This window comes from Chaetodon auriga, chromosome 5 (genome assembly GCF_051107435.1).
Source record: "Chaetodon auriga isolate fChaAug3 chromosome 5, fChaAug3.hap1, whole genome shotgun sequence".
In the NCBI taxonomy this organism is placed as follows: Eukaryota; Metazoa; Chordata; class Actinopteri; order Chaetodontiformes; family Chaetodontidae; genus Chaetodon; species Chaetodon auriga.
In genome coordinates, this window is record NC_135078.1 from 7194210 (window position 1) to 7210294 (window position 16085).

General features: G+C 43.6%; 3 protein-coding genes and 1 non-coding gene across 6 annotated transcripts in view; 2 read left to right on the forward strand and 2 right to left on the reverse strand.

Moving 5' to 3' along the window:
* Position 1: 1 nt before the first annotated feature.
* On the reverse strand, positions 2 to 4503 carry trmt2a (tRNA methyltransferase 2A). Of its 3 annotated transcripts, XM_076730149.1 has the most exons (13): positions 4431 to 4503; positions 4270 to 4296; positions 3303 to 3929; positions 3004 to 3112; positions 2625 to 2806; positions 2273 to 2387; positions 2070 to 2185; positions 1823 to 1934; positions 1616 to 1738; positions 1279 to 1354; positions 1013 to 1129; positions 828 to 924; positions 2 to 698 (listed from the first exon to the last, which is right to left on the reverse strand). In XM_076730149.1, exons 3-13 carry the CDS (start codon positions 3920 to 3922, stop codon positions 524 to 526), a joined length of 1842 nt encoding a protein of 613 aa, XP_076586264.1. In that variant the 5' UTR covers positions 3923 to 3929; positions 4270 to 4296; positions 4431 to 4503; the 3' UTR covers positions 2 to 523. The 3 variants fall into 3 exon arrangements, with proteins under 3 accessions (XP_076586264.1, XP_076586265.1, XP_076586266.1); XM_076730150.1 differs by lacking the exon at positions 4270 to 4296 and having other exon boundaries at positions 4417 to 4468; XM_076730151.1 differs by lacking the exon at positions 4431 to 4503 and having other exon boundaries at positions 3303 to 3926.
* Positions 4504 to 5239: 736 nt separating this feature from the next.
* On the forward strand, positions 5240 to 10697 carry ranbp1 (RAN binding protein 1). The gene is made up of 6 exons (XM_076730520.1): positions 5240 to 5365; positions 6901 to 7025; positions 7174 to 7331; positions 8465 to 8593; positions 8870 to 8938; positions 9464 to 10697. The coding sequence occupies exons 1-6, from the start codon at positions 5351 to 5353 to the stop codon at positions 9607 to 9609; spliced, it is 642 nt and encodes a 213-aa protein (XP_076586635.1). The 5' UTR covers positions 5240 to 5350; the 3' UTR covers positions 9610 to 10697.
* LOC143321544 (small nucleolar RNA SNORA77) lies at positions 9151 to 9279 on the forward strand. Its single transcript, XR_013077225.1, has one exon. It is a non-coding gene; the product is annotated as a small nucleolar RNA SNORA77 (small nucleolar RNA).
* A 1957-nt stretch (positions 10698 to 12654) lies between the features above and the next one.
* zdhhc8b (zDHHC palmitoyltransferase 8b) overlaps positions 12655 to 16085 on the reverse strand; it is a 60884-nt gene continuing 57453 nt past the window's right edge. Inside the window, exons 9-11 of the mRNA XM_076730519.1 lie at positions 15665 to 15771; positions 14399 to 15465; positions 12655 to 13850 (exon numbers count right to left, since the gene is read on the reverse strand). Coding sequence (XP_076586634.1) covers positions 13718 to 13850; positions 14399 to 15465; positions 15665 to 15771 — 1307 coding nt within the window. The 3' untranslated portion in view covers positions 12655 to 13717. The remainder of the gene's footprint in view (positions 13851 to 14398; positions 15466 to 15664; positions 15772 to 16085) is intronic.

The window sequence follows — 16085 nt, forward strand, 5'->3', positions numbered from 1 at the left end:
TAGAAGGCATTTACTTTATTCAGCCGCAGACTCATGAAAGACATTACAAACTGAGGTGGTGCTTTAATAAGTAGAAGTATTCATTCTAGTGTCCTCCTTGTATTGCATTGTCCTTAACAGTTAATGTATTTCAGGAAGTTCAAAAAATTTTTTTTAATCTTTGTGTTTGTGTTCTTATGATATAGTTCATAAAATAACCTACTTTTGAGTGAACACAGCTGACAAAGGTTCTCAAACTAAAAAGGCAGAACAGGCAGAAGGACACAGTCCATAAAGCTCAGTTTAACAGATAAAATGCAAAGCACACTATCAACACTACCAGTTTTGTTTGACATACAAATTAGTTGCATTATGAAATGAGCACCAACCTGGATGAGACACTGATGAGTGGAAAACTATTTGAATGAACTGACCCTTTAAAGTTAGATTACGAGGCTGTATGACAGAGGAAAGGTTGCTGCTGTAATCAATCACTTTGAGGGTGAGGGTGTGAGCCCATGCTGCCTGTCAGACTGCACAGGGGCTAAGACTGCGGCTCTTCCTGAGTGCTGCTGCTCTGCTGCTGGGTATTGTAGTCCACTCTCTCCAGCAGCAGAAGCATCTCCACGTGCATGGTCTGAGGGAACAGATCCACGGCCATGGCTCGCACTGGACGGAACGGGGCGCCGTGAACTCTGTTGGATGGTGCTCTGCACAGACTAAATGACAAATTCCACCATGAGATTTACTATTTTAGAGAACTGGCCACCTTTCAAAATGATACCTGGTATGACGGTAGAAATATTACTGTTGCTTTAAAAGAGCGAAATTTAATCATCATGACTCACTCGATGAAGTTGTTCATGGCTGCCTTTGCGTTGCATGCCACATAAACCAGCCTCTTCAGATGCTCTGCCCTCCTGATGGCCAGTATCACCTTGGAATCTGCGTTTAATTGAGACAAGAACTCTTAATGTGTAACACCCTGAAGTGAGTGAAATTCGTTTCCACCTTTCAGCTGCTGTTCACTCACGTAGGCCTGCCCTCGGTGGATCCACGATGGCTGTGATGTTGGGCGACATCAGAGCATTGAGGATGTTGGGGAACACATCCTCAGCTTTTCCGCAGTGAAACTCCACATTGCTGAGACCTTCACATACAAACAAAGAACTGGTCACGCTTTATGCTGATCGCACTCAGCCAGTCATGAACTAAACCAGACTGCACAGTACCCATCATAACTGACTGTCCTACTTCATGAATTTTCACATCACAGGCAAATGTCACCCGGTCTCTTACCATTGAGCTTTGCGTTCACTTTGGCGTCCTCCACTGCCTCCTGGCACAGCTCGATCCCAATCACCTTCTTTACCCTCTACAGACAAAAGTCAACAAATATGCAAAGACTGCCAGATGCTCCATTTTCATCCCAGGAAAAACATTTCAAAAGGTGTTTAGTTTGCAACCTTTTGCCAAAATGGTGCAGTGTGGTATTATTCTTGGCGGCATTTCAAATATAAGCTTCCAGAAATCTTAAATAACACATGTACAGTGTATGACATGGATGGAAAACATGAGCCACGGAAGACATTTGTAATCAAAACACAGTCACAGGTGAAACGGCAGCTATTCTCACCTTAGCCAGAGAGATGCCGATGGTCCCTGTCCCACAGCACACGTCCAGCACCGTGCTGTCCTGATCCAGCTGGGCCCACTCCCCCACAGCAGAGTACAGCACCTCTGCAGCTCCTGTATTCACCTGCCAAGCATCACAGACACGTTGTGTGAACACCTGGAAAAGTAGCACAGCGATCTGAAAGTCCATGAGGTGAATCTTTCTTACCTGGAAGAAGGAATGAGGAGATATTCTGAACTTCAGACCCAGGAGTTCCTCATGAATGCAGCCCTCTCCAGCCACCAGCTCACAGGGTAAGTCCTCCAGGTTGGGAGAAGTCCTTGGAAGCAGAAAAACACACATTTAGAGCAGCATTCAGAGATTTTTTTACTGTGCCCTCTGCAAGTTTTCCTTCATTTTCTTCTGATACTGTCAGTCAACTTGATGACTTGTGGAGCATTGTGTTTTTTCTTACCTCTGACCCTCTCTAACAAAGTAAAGAGAGGTCACTCCGCTGTCTTTCCCCTCTCCCTCTGTAAAATGCTTCCTCATGGAGCTCTTTAATGCATCGACTTCTTCTTCCTCAAGTTTCTAGGGAGTCGTTCAACAAGTAAAACAGATAAGAATGGAGCGATGAAACGGGCCGACACACAGTTTGCAAACAGAACATTTCCTCACCTGCGGGTTGAAGAACACGACGGCCATGGCTTGTTTGGTCCTCGTCGTCCGTACAGTCAGCTGCTTCCAGTGCCCTTCATATGTTTCAGGACTGTACACGGAGTATGCTGTCGTCCTGTGTGCAAAACAACCAGATTAAATGCAATACTGGAAATGTGTGTGTGAAGACTATTTTAGTTTTCTTGATTCAGACAAAACCACTGACACTCCAACACTAAGTAACACAATACAGCAGCCAGTGGAAACCTATGCTGAGGTTGCCCATTTTCATTTTTGAAGCCTCAGTCTAAAAAATGCTGGTAGTTGTGTTTTCCATGGCCCTACCCTGCTGTGGACTGTCATGTCAAAATACCTGATGTACTTCTGAAACTCGCTGACCACTCTCTTGGCCTCGGCTGAGACGTGGCACGTGTCAGCTGGCCCAACCACGGCGCAGGAGCCCCCTTTATACTTCCCCAGACGGAAGCCGATGGTCTTATCCTCACCGTCTGCACCCACTGAAATCAGGAACTCGCACTTGTTTCTGTACTCCGTCTGCCATGATACAGGAAGAGAAATATGAACAGGGTTAGGGTTATATTAGATATTACTGCATTACAAGGTGTGAAACAACATGACGTACCTTTGTAACTCAGATCTCTAACATAGCGTGTTTGTATTTGTGCAAGCATGACAAATGTGTGTCTCAGTAAAATGTGCACTGTTTGCTTGGATCCAACATGTTAATATACCTGTGTGGGAGATGGCCGGATAGCTTCCAGAGGACAACACATTTTGTTGTACTTCCCTTTCTGTGCAAACAGCCATGGTAACATGGCTTTGTTGGTGCTGCCAATCTCTCTGAAAAAGAAATTGTGCAGGTTTTGCAGACTGTCAGTAGAACACAGTGAAACATCAAAATAAGCTTTTGTGTGGAGGGTTTTAATCTGATATTTTAATACTATTTCCAGTGTGGACACAGAACACTGGGTCGGTCATACATATGGCACCACTTGTATGTATCAGACTCCACATGCATGACACCACTCACTTGGCCAGCCTCTGCAGAACCCCCACCACCTCCTGCTCCTTCCTCCTCAGCTGCTCCTCATAAGGCACGTTCCACAGGGGAGTCACCACGTTGGCTATCTGAACACTGAGCGGCTCCTCTTCCTCGTCCCCCTCTGTTCGTTTAGATGGGGGCTGCCCTCCCGCGCCCTCTCCCTCCTCCTGCCTCCTCTTCCTCAGGATGGGGTCTGCTTTGGGTTTGGCCAGCCTGACGCTCAGCACCTGGCCCTTCCACTGCATGCCATGAACCATTTTCATGGCTTTGTCGCGCTCTTCCTCGTTCTTGAAGGTGACAAAGGCGAACGTCTGCTTGCCAAACAACTTGATTTTGTGCGGGTTGAGGCTGTGCTTGGCCAGGAACTTCTTCAGGTCGTTAAAGCCGGTGAACTTTGGTAGATTCCGGATCTCCACTTTGTAGATCTCAGACGTGAAGAGGTCCTCTTTGATGTAGCGGTACATGCTGGGGTCAGAGGCCGCCTCGTTTCCCTCCGCTTTCATATCAGACTTCACGTCATCGTTGCTGGCATCCTGGGGGAGGTCATCAGGCTTGTCCTCCTCTGAGGGTGGAGGATTTGCTACCGGGCTGTCACTAACATCTGCCATCACTCTGCTGGATGACACAATGAACAATCCCATTACAAACTGACAAGGATTTCACATTTAAAAAGAAAAAACATGCATGACAAAGAGTTCTGAGTCTTGTCAACGTTACAAAACAAATAAAGTTTTGTTTATTTGTGTTTTTTGCTGGACAGTGTGCGTTTCAGAGACACTATAGTTTATAAAAACTCGTTATAATTAACTTCAAAAGTGCAGAAGAGGAACGTTTGCATTTAAAAACAGCTGCACACAAAAGCATGAATTGCTTCCAGAGACTTGAGTTTTAGCAGTATGTCAAAAGCTAAAAGACTTTTTCAGCACTTGTTTAGCATACAGTGCTATCATGTTACCTTAACTCGCCGAAGCCACGTTCTTTCCTGTTTAGAAAAAAAAACAAAAAACAGTTGGTCAGTATCCCTATCGTATTAAGTGTCGGCCATGGACACATTCAGTAAAAGTCCAGATAATGTCCAGATAATGTGTTTCGTGTGCCTTACCGGCGTACACTTACTTTCAATTCCAATTCTCACTACAGCGTCCAGGGGGCTGCCATGTTGATTTGACCACGTGCGGCGGTGAACTCTGAACGTTGTTAAAGTGGTAGTCCTCATTTCGGGGCTCGAGCGTCACCTCCATATTGTCTCATTGTTGATGTTCTTAAAAGGCCCTCTTGCCACTTTGTGTACAAATGGTGAATAAACAGGAAAACGTTGAAATGATTTCTCCTCCCTATTCCATTTTAATTGTTTAATGTTTGTTTAGTTGTTCTCTCAACATTTTTAACCCCAGGCTTCGGGTTCACCGTGAGGCGATTTGTTTGGTAACTGAATTTCTGATTGTTCATACTTCATGCACCGCTACAGCACACTAAAGTGACAGAAGTCACACCACCTGTACTCACTGAGACTCCACCTTATAGGAGCCCCGAATTAAAATCTGTAAAGGCTCTTTATTATTTATCTTTACACTGTGCTCACTGTGCACATACAGTGGGATAAGGCGTCAACAGAGGCCGACAGTTCATTTTAATAGCCTGTTAAAAATCACAACAAACACATTTGACTTAATAGTTTTGTCTCTGGATAGAAGTTTTCATAAAATGTCGCGCCTAGCTTTCACATTTCAACATATTAGAGCCCATATTTTTTACAGTAGATACAGTACATGTCGTCCATGTCTGTTTCTGTAAGTAATCAATTGATGGAGAACCTATGACACAAACAGCATGTTTGTCAAGTGCGGCTGATGCAGGTAATCCCAGACACGAGAGAGGCGGTGCGCGCACAGTCACAATGTGGGCGCGGGCATACGTAGGAAATTCGGCGCGCGAAAGCTGTAGCAGGAAGTGAGAGTAGCTGAAGGGAAACGGCGGCCAGTGTAGGATTTGAATCTATCAAAGTACTTCCATAATCTGAAAACATCTACATTAATATGGCAGACCCGAAGGTGAGGTCACGCGTTTTAGGTCATCTAATGCATCCTTTTCTTTTTAAAATCGGAATTTTGTGACAAATATCGTATTTTACATGTCTTAAACTTTGTAAAGGAAGCTGGGAGCCAGAAATGCCGACAATGATGTTGTCTTTCGTGATGCTAGAAAAGCTAATAAGTATGTTTTCAAGGCTATAGGATGTAATGAAGGCTGGAGAACTTTCTGATGGACAATTGGCGTTCGAAATTGTCAGTGTAAGATATAAACCCTTTAAGCAATTCAACGTTGACGAGCTCAGAAGTACTCTGAAGTGTGCAGCCAGTCAGCATGTTAACATTAGCCCTCTACTCTGATCAATAGCTGCTTAGGGAGGCAATGGCCACAACGTTCCCGACGAATTAACTGAATTGCCGCAGTGGTCGATTATTTGAGCAGGGTGTTTTACAATCTCCATGTAACCAGCTGGCCAAAGACAATGGGTTATCTTGGTCCCTTGCCTTTGTCTGCGAAGTACAACAGTTGCTAACATTAGTTGGCTAATGTTAGCTTCATTAGCAGGGCGCTGCAGCCTGTGACTGCGTATTATCCGGCAGTTTACTGTAAGATGGTTACATTGATTTGAATACAATTTAGCCTCAAAATCATGTCACCTAATGTTAAGTTCCTCCCATATTAACTGTAGAAATAGTGAGTGGCACACATCGTGTCAAAAGCCAAACGCTTAAGTTAGCTTTCAGCTAGCCCGCTAGTGAAAGGCCTTGGCAGGCAACTTCACAATGAGTTGTCTCTGAGAAACAAAGTTGAACAACTATTTGTTAACATTATTGAAGTAAAATGCAACTGCGACAAACGCATATGATTAATACATCCGCCTAATCATTCAAGCTAGTGATCATATTACATTAGTTACACCGTTATTTCATATTTCATCCTTAGTGTCTGTAGCCGTATATATAGCTTGTCTGTTTTAGCTAATGCGCAAGACTTAAACGTTAGTTATGTTATATTGGAGTACAGCTAACTTGCAACGGCGCTAACTAGTAGATGAACAGTAAGTCGAAGTAGGTTTGCCACCCTGAAGAAAGTCAAGTGTCTCGCGTATGCTCAGGTTTTTATCTACTGCGGGATGCTGCTCATCGTTCAAGTTAGTCGCTATGGGCTTTTTCACACTTTGTCTCAGGTCATGCACTTTCACACTTTTTTTTTTTTTTTTGCAGATAGCCATATTTGTCCAGTCGTTTTTGTATGAAGAGTATGTATGCTCTTGCTATGTTAGCAATGTGCGTTTAGTTTTACAAGCATCAATGTGAGAACATGTGCCCTCAAATAGAATTAAAGATGCTTGGCTCAGCAACAACGCTTTGGTAAAGGCTTTGCCAGTTCCCCTACAAAAGCTATACTTAACCAATGAGCCTTTAAATCCCTCCATTGAAGCATCCGTGGCCTGTTGGTCAGTTGTCAGAAGTCACTTTGTTCCAGTGAGTTTCAAAGAATCACACTGAAAGATACTATGGCTTTTGGTTAACTCGTCCCCTGCTTTTCCTCTTAGGAACAAGAAGAGCACGAAACTACTGCAGAGGACTCTAATCATGATCCCCACTTTGAGCCCATCGTGTCCCTTCCTGAGCAAGATGTGAAAACATTAGAGGAGGATGAGGAGGAACTCTTCAAAATGCAAGTTGCTTTAATAGTCATCTTTTGTTCATTGGCATGTTATTTGTCTCACAAGTCTGTTGAGCTAATATATGTTTTGCTGGCCAGTACGCTGGTGTTGTCACTAAGAGTGGCGTCCTGTTAATGGAGTATACCACTCTTTTCCCAGGCGGGCTAAACTATATCGTTTTGCCTCTGAGAACGACCCACCAGAGTGGAAGGAGAGAGGAACCGGTGACGTCAAGCTGCTGAAACACAAAGACAAGGGCACAATCCGCCTCCTGATGAGGAGAGACCGAACCTTGAAGATTTGTGCCAATCATCACAGTGAGTCAAGTTGACAATTAGAATTAAATTGCTATTTTATATCACAATACCAAAATGAAGAAGAAAAAACTAACTATAATAGCACAAATTAAAATATCTGATTCCAAAATCAAATCTGTCAGACTGCAGTATGTATGGTATAGCATACACAAAGGTACCTAAAGCATAGCTGAACTCGCTGACTTGTGGGCATATATGTACATTTGCCTCATTTTTATAGCAATGTATATTTTCTGAAGTACACATAAGCCACATTTCCACCAAACTTCTTGTGTAATACTTTTGGAATTCTACCTACATGTACCTAAACCTTCAGTTTTGTGTTTCCGCCACAGACAGTACTCTTAAATGTTGGAAAGGTTGTTTGTTCTTCTCAGTATGTGGCTGTTTATTATAACAAGAAGACAAACTTTGTTTGACAAAAGGCTGCAGGTAGCAAAGAAAAGTGCAAGTTTGGGAAATGTTACTTCAGAGCTCACACAAGGAGAGCATTGAGCCCTTTGTTGCAAAAGAAAAGACAGTCTTGTTGACAACCAGCAGACTGCAGTGTCTCTAGCTTTATCATTAAGTCTTGGGTCAGTGTGCTCTGTCCCTCAACAGAGGGTTAAGGAAAAAAAGGGAGGACAAAGGATGTCCTGCTATGTCACTGCAGGCTTGGTGCAGCATGGCAAACTGGTATTCACCATCTTTTTTTCTTTGTGTACCAATTAAGTTGTCTTTGACATCACAAGCTTATAATTGTTATGTTCACTGAGTGACTCGGGCACATTGCATGACGTCACAGAGCCACGCTCGGTGGAATCAACATTTACACAAGCAGCAGATTTGTTCAGATAAGTGCTTTGCACCGAATATTTGTATTCCCCTAAACAAATCCAAGTACAGTTAAGTGGAGAACAGGAAAAAAAAAAATGTAAGGGGACTTTTAACAGGGATGATGGTTTTCCCAAGTGTTGTAAATATGGACTTCTGGTTCTGGTAAGAAGAATGTTTAGATTATACAATTAGCAATTATTAGCAATAGCATTCCAGCTAATAGTTGTGCAACCACTAGATAAGATAACCTCCTGCACGGTACATGCTTATGTCTCTGCCTTTGTGTATTAACCTTGCTCCCTTCTTGTGAACTACAGTTAAACCTACAATGGAGCTGAAGCCCAACGCAGGCAGCGACAGGGCATGGGTGTGGAACACACTAGCAGATTATGCTGATGAAAGCCCCAAACCTGAACTTTTGGCAATCCGCTTTTTAAATGCAGAAAGTAAGTATTTATACATCTAATCCAATATAACTTTTGAAAGGTGCTCAAACCAGTGTTTAATTTGAGTTCTATCGTGATCACACTGAAGGGACATTCTGCTTTGAGAGGCCCATTTTCTGCATCTAAAGTTTGGGCAACAACACCCAGCTGCTATATTTTCTTCCTTATTTTCCTGTATTTGCCATTTGTCAGTGCAGCATAATTAAGCAGCCTCATTGACCGTCATACAACAGCATGGTGATGTGACAATATGCTAATTTTCTGTTCTGTTTACAGATGCTCAGAAGTTCAAGGTCAAGTTTGATGAGTGCAAGGAGGAGGTCAGAAAAAATGTAGAGGGAACAAGTACGTGACACTTTTGAAATTTTCCTAATGCAGTATGTTAAGTTTGATGAGATCCAGGGGAGATAAAACATGTCTCTCTACAAATATAGTGTTTTCACAAACCAGTTATTTAAAATGGGAACTGCTTAAGCAAAGAGTGCATTGGTTTACTTGGGTCTGTAATCCTTTTTACATGGTAACATTAGCAGTCATACGTCAGGGTTAATGAGAATGCAGACTCACTCTGTTCTTTGCTGCTCACTCCAGCCTGGAACTTTTTCTGTCTGCTACACAAACATGCAGAATGTAACACTTGACTGGCTTTCTAAAAGGCTGGTGCCACTATGTTCTGCTACATTACAATTGAGATTTTTCACAGGTCACCTCTGCTTTCTAATATGACCACAAAAGGCCACATGGTCCACCTAAAATCATAAATGAACTACAGTGACTGTATGAAGAGGTGGGGTATTCTTAAGACAATGAGTTAAGATGCAAACTTTCACTGCTTTTTAGTTGATGGCACGTTTCACTGTTTTGCAACAGGCAACACTGATAGTGCAAACAAAGTGGCAGAGAAGCTGGAGGAACTCTCCGTAAAAGACGGGGCGTCAGAGGAAAAGAAGGAAGAGGACAAAAAGGAGACTGAGAAGAAAGAAGAGGAAAAGGTGAAGGCTGAGGAGAAGAATTGAGAACCAAGAACTTGCTTTGCTGATCTTCAATTTATCAGTTTTTCCTCTTTTTCTACAATAGACTCAATGAACTGAATTTGGACACTTGCATATTATTAGTTTTTTTATTATCTGTTTTGCCTCAAGATCACAAGTCCTTGATGCCACTGGGGGGAAAAAATACAGGATAGTGGATTAATGAAAAAAAAAAAAAAAAAGAAGTCCTCCCCCTCCCTCCCCTTTCCCTCTGCACCATGGAATGCCACACGTTACATCCTTGTCATCTACAGTTCAATGTTACTTTTGACAAACTGTGAAAAGAGGCTTGTGATAGTGATAATTCCCACATTGGGGTATTTTTTTGTTTTGTTATTCTGAAGCAGAGTTTGTTTATAGGGAAAGAGGATAATGTAGCCTGCTTGTTAGCAGCACAGGGTCAGGGACCAGGCATTATGGAGGTGCATTGTAAATGTAGAATCCCATGATGCATCTCAGTGGGCCTTCTTACCCTGTCCACTGTCCATGCTTCCACGGTTAGAAACAGCAAGGTGAAGACTCCTCAGTGGATGCCTTGTAGAAATAGGTCTTTCTTGGTTCCTTCCTTCACCAGTTCTGTCGTGAACTGACTCGAGGAGGAATCCACTCCACAGACAGTTGAGGGGCATCAGATGCATGCTGCAGATCGCTGACTGATAGGAGATCAGATGCACTTACCTAAGCATTTCAAATTTTTTTTCCTTTTGTTTTAAATATCTAAAAAAAAAAAAAAAAACAACCACAAAGTCCAAAGTCAATGGTTCAGCCGAGTTCGGTGCAGCTATGCTCTGACTTAAGTTCCTCACCAGGAAATCAAGTTTGTATTTTTAGATCATAACATTCCCAGAATTTAAGCATGTAGAGTGTATGTAACAGAGTGCCCTATCTGATCTGTGTGCTCACCACCCTCTCCTTTTCTTTCCACTAATTGAGTTCTTAACCTTGCCTCTAAAGCGCATCTAAGTGCCAGTGCATCTGTAAATACATGTATATGGTTGAAATGTTGCTTTTCATTTGCACTCAAATGACTTGAAATGTTTCCTCCACCTTCGAATAAACGCTGTCAAAGACCACATGTTTGCATTCATATAAAAACCGCTTGTTTCCTGGGATAGCTGATGATAAAATGTGCAGTTAGAATAAATTCTGCTGTATATTAAGACAAGTTGTAGGAGCCAAAACAAGATTACGGGTTATATGAAATGATCTGCAGAGGTTTGTATTGCAGTTTGACTGAAAGGATGAAGTTAATGTCAGTGTTGTGCAGGTTTCCCACATTGTACCCTCCTGCAATAATCAATCTCATTCACTCAAAGAGTTGGAAACTTTATTTACTCTGCTCAGGTCAATGGGAAATATTTCCTCTTCACAAAAATAGGAACGCATGTACATTTATAGTATATTCTATATTTTAATACATATTGAACTTTATATTTCTGTTTCTGAAAACAAACTCAGCCTGTGGCTGATGGAACAGATTCATTGCTGACTGTCAGGAATGGTCCCTGACCTGCAGTGATGTCCATCCCTAAAGAGAACAGTGGACTAATGGCAGTCATCTATAGAGGAATGACATCGATAGTGTTTTGATATGTGGTCAAACAGGGTCTGAAAGTCATCATAAACGGGTATTTTCAGGCAGCTCAGGAGCTAACAATCTATTCAAGGATTTCAAAATGTTCCATTTAGCTGTTCCACTGACACTCAACCATCAGATTTGCCCTGTGTACCACAGCCTTAAAACAGACAATTTTTAAACAATTCAGAAATACATGACTTGAAGAGAGTGTCCAGTGTTACCTCACATGATGCTAAGGCAGCTGGGTGAGACCTTAAAAGGGAGACCACACTAGCCAGAAGGTTGTAACACTACAGTGAGTTTTGATAACATCCAACCTTGTCAGGAAGCAAGACTCTACCACAGCTACCAGCCTTTACACTCAGGAACCTATGAATACATCAGAAGTGGGGAAAGAATAATGTCATTTCATAATTAAGAAAGATGATGTATTAGCTCGTACACTGGCATTTCTTCCACAACCTTCTGTTAAAATTTGAGTCTAAGTCGCTCACGTCATGCCATTTGCTGCTCAATACAAAACACTAATGGTATTTCATTGTCACATAGTGTACAATAGTGTTCGAACCAGCCACATTTCATCGTGTATGAAACAGCTTTTCCTCTCAAAAGGCAACAATGGTTTATTCTTAATGAGACTGTAGCTCAACCAAATCTACCAATTTACACCCATGTAAATTCTGTTGGTGCTGAACAGAAAGAAAAACCCTCAACTTCGATATCATCAGTTCATTTTTATGGTCAAAAGTAAGACATGTTATGAGACTTGGTGGGGGGAAAAAAGTTCCACATTAACTGAGTGGCGAATAATACCAGAGCTGTGCCAGACAGCTGCTGCAAACTGATTGATTTGACATTTTCAGTCTTCAAGATGTCACTGTGACATTGTCACCTGGTTTCTGTCTGAGAAATTAAGGTGTGTAGCCTTTTTTGGCACTGAGATCTCAAGGCAGCTTCTACTAAAAGCCCAATCTTTGACTCACAGCACACACTGACTATTCAGCGTGGATCATGTGGCTGTTCACCCGTCAAAGATTGTGACTTAAATGTTTCCTCAAAAATCACACATCTTGTAATTACATTTCATCATACTTTGTTTTTGTTTTGTTTTTTTTACACTGCATGGTAGAACAAGCTATATTTACTTCATGGATTTTGCCCATTATCATCATCTCATTTATTTACTGAATTTAGAATTTATCAACACAAAACTCCACTCAAAATAAAGCATCCATTCCAGGCTTCATTATCTGTATAAAAAAGATGTATCAAACATAGTTTTTGAAAGGTTGGGTATATAAAAAGGGAACAAACTGATTAAAAAAAAAACCTCCAATATAATGAATGGGTGACCAGTAATCTTCATTTCACTACAGGGGACAATGGCTTGTTTCACTGCACCTTTCCATTCCTATGATTATAGCACAAACATAACATACATGCTAAACAAACTTTCTTTTTTTCTTTTTTTTTTTGACAAAACAAACAGAAAAGTTGTTTTGGTTGTGCACGGCTGGACTTGTTCTGAACTCCGTGGGAACCGTTGGGATGAGGTATTCTGCTCTTTCAGAATGCTAATTTATCTGCCCAGCACTTGCGTCACGGGTCATGTTGAAATCCCCCAACTGAACTTCTCTAAAACAAACAGAAACCTATGATGTGCTGCACCTTCAGGAAGAGGGCTAAGCTATACTCGAGCCCTGAAAATCTGCACTCAACAGGAGACATTCAGAATGTATGAACTAACATCAGCTAGCATCTCTGCTGCTTGCAGTCATCCCTGAGAAATTCCTTTTTGACAAACAAGGAATTTCACTTTGAATGAAAAGAAAGCCTTTCTCACGAATTTGGAATGCAACCAGCAGACATGACGGGACAACGCTTCCCTCTCGATATCCCTTTTCCCAGCTTATCGTCTCACAGGTGATTCTGCTCTAACTGTCCTGACCTGTCCTCACTTCTCAAAGCTGTACAACTGCACCAAAGATGCAAGAGATGACGTGAACAGTACAAGTTAATGTGAAGCACCTTGACTCCTTGAGGTCAATTGACTCGTAAAGGATGTTAGTCTTCTCGCAGAGGTCCGTGGTGAGGATGTCGTGTTTCTGTTCAGCCTGCAGTGCTGGAGCAAAGTTCGTGTGTGACATTTGGAACAACGTACGCTTCATGACCACAGCTGAGAGACAACAGTAATAACACTGACAATCTGTTGGACGGTCCACTCTTACGACCGAGATGATGAGCCACAAAATGCTAACCACAAGACCCTCCTCACACATAAAGCCTGCAGCGGGATCAACTGACAACCACCCCTCTGGTACAAACCCACACGGACATTTGGCTTGACAGACCCACACAAGAGCAGACAGATCCTGGGATTGGATAATGACTCCAAAACAGGGAGTGCTATGTGCCCCTGATTGGCCGTTATCTGGACTTCACAAACATAACAGAGAGGAGAAAATCTCTTTGTAGCTGGGTGTCCGTTGTTGGAGGTGGATGCCGTGTCCAGGCTCACACGGATATCTCATATGTGGTGCCTCCTACACCTGTCACCTTTTTGACATTACTGTGGCGACTGGGGCTGAGGGTGGCACCCTGGGCACTGGGGTGGCAGTCCATCTGCCCATTAACTTTCATGGCCTCTCTGAGTGGAAAGAGAAGAACAGAGAAAATGATTCAACACTATTAGTCAAAGAGATTCAACACAAACCGAACAATAAGGGATGCGGCAGCATGCAGATTACTTGTGTGTGGCGTAACAGTTTGAAGTGTCAAAAGCAAGAATTGCAATATGGATGATAACTTGAGAGTGTAGTTGTTAGTGAAGGAAAAGACTTGGAAATGTTAGGTGAGTGGGTGAAAAGCATGCAAAAAAAAAAGGAAATGAGGAGTCACACAACTTTATTCAACTGACATTCGTGAAATAATACAAAAATTGATATTTTACTAGAAAGGCAAATATATAAATCAGAACAGGACATTAAGAATTCACACCAGTATTTAATATGAATAAATGGACGTAACAGTCAGACAAATACCATACACCATTTACAAATGCTACACATTTCCTCAGTTAGGACTAGTACACTATGCCGATGAACTGCTGGCTGTGCCCATCAGAATGTGCCCACCAGTTCCCAGCAGCTCAGTACAATGCATGCAGTCCCACAGGGGCAATGTTAGTGTTCATACCTTGGGCCCCCTGGACGAGGTGAGTCTGTCCTCTCATGGGCACTGATGTAGGAGAGTTTCTGGTGGGAGTAAGAGGGGGATCGGGGCACAGCAGGGGAGTGTGGATGGTGGGCTGGGGAGCGATAGGGGCCCTCAGGGGCGGTGGCTCTGCTGTGGCTGCTGTTGGTGCTACTGTGATCTGTGTGCAGGGAGGTGGATGAAGTCCTTGGGGCGCGGCCCAGCGTGGAGCCAGCATGGCGCAACACAGGGGTTCGTTGCCCATAGCTCACCAACCCGACCCCCATCAGGTTGTCCCTGGAGCCTCCATAGGCCGGGGGTGTTGGGCCTCTGGAGCCAGGGGCACGAGGCCCATCTGGGTAGCAAGCATTGGTGGGTAGGCCATAGCCCCCATCAAACACGCCGGAGTCCTGGGCATAGATATGGGTCTGGGAGCGCCCATGCAACATCTGCCGCTTCTCCCTCTCCTCCATCTCCTTTCTCTCCTGGATGGAGGCCATGATGGTCTGGGAGAGGTTGTCGTAGCGCACTGGGGATGGGTCCCTGTCCCTTGCATGAGGGGACTGCCTTCCCACCCCCCTGGGTGGCATCACTGGACTGTAGGTGGGAGCGACCTGGTGCCTCTGCATTTCAGGTTCGCGGATGTGGCACATTTTGGTGGGCAGGTAGGGCGAGTGGAACCCCATGGAGGGCATGCCACGATGGGCCATGCACTCACTGGCAGTGGCTGGGGAGAGGCTGGGGTTGAGCAGGCTGTCATAAGACAGGCTGCCATTACGGTTGGAGAGCGTGTTGGGCGAGAAGACACTCTTGTAGGGGGTGGAGGTGACTGTCTGCGGCTGCAGGGCTGGGAGCTGACCCTTCTCCGGCCGGCGTTGACCCTGCTTCAGGCTGAGGGAGCGTGAGTTGATGGGGTCAGAGTCCAGCTGGAGGGGAGAGGACTGGAAGGTGCGGTGGAGGGGAGCATTGGTGTACTCCGGCAGGTCCAGGTTTGGCTCAGATCGGTAGTCATGACCACGGACACCCTCTTCCATGATGGCCGAGGTCTTCCGGTCATCTGTCATAACAATCTGAGGAGCACACAGAAGAATAATATATCAAATGTGAGTGGGAATGTGAATAAAGTCACTGTCCTGAACAACTGCTACTAATGATTTTGCACAAAGCATAGCACCCTTGGCTGTTAGAGGGGAGCAACTAAGCATAATAATAATGATACTTCATGCAGCATGTATCATGTACGTAAGTGCTAAACAAATCATATCTTACCTTCTCTCCGGCAGTGTGGTAGTGGACTTTAGGCATAGTGCCAAAGGACGGCCTGAATTTGTACATGGCTGGAGTGGAAGGATGGGTCTTACCAGAAAGAGAACTCTCTAAAACACACACAGAAAGAAGATCAGAGTTGACAATGTACAGATAATAGAAATTACGCTGTTATACCAGCTCTGATTGAAAGGCATTTCTGGGGGAAAAGACAGGCCCTCTGAGCTGAATTCTATTATCAGAGTAAAATGGCTGTGGGAATTGTGTTCCTGAAACCCACACCATCACTGTTTCTACAGAATGAAAATGAATTGTAGTGGATGGGTAGTCAGATGGTAAGAGTCCATTCTGTAACTGATATGTAGCACATTTGAGTTCTGCAACAGCCAGCTGTCAATCCTTGACCAACTGCCATATCCCCGAG

What these genes read in the sequence shown, in the direction of transcription:
- trmt2a (XM_076730149.1), bottom strand. Translation starts at nt 3,922, where the DNA reads ATGGCAGATGTTAGTGACAGCCCGGTAGCAAATCCTCCACCCTCAGAG. An exon ending in TCGGCATCTCTCTGGCTAAG is followed by an intron (nt 1,355 to 1,615) that starts GTGAGAATAGCT and finishes TTTTGTCTGTAG; the next exon opens with AGGGTAAAGAAGGTGATTGG. An exon ending in AGTGAACGCAAAGCTCAATG is followed by an intron (nt 1,130 to 1,278) that starts GTAAGAGACCGG and finishes TTGTATGTGAAG; the next exon opens with GTCTCAGCAATGTGGAGTTT.
- ranbp1 (XM_076730520.1), top strand. An exon ending in CCGCTTTTTAAATGCAGAAA is followed by an intron (nt 8,594 to 8,869) that starts GTAAGTATTTAT and finishes TTCTGTTTACAG; the next exon opens with ATGCTCAGAAGTTCAAGGTC. An exon ending in AAAAAATGTAGAGGGAACAA is followed by an intron (nt 8,939 to 9,463) that starts GTACGTGACACT and finishes GTTTTGCAACAG; the next exon opens with GCAACACTGATAGTGCAAAC.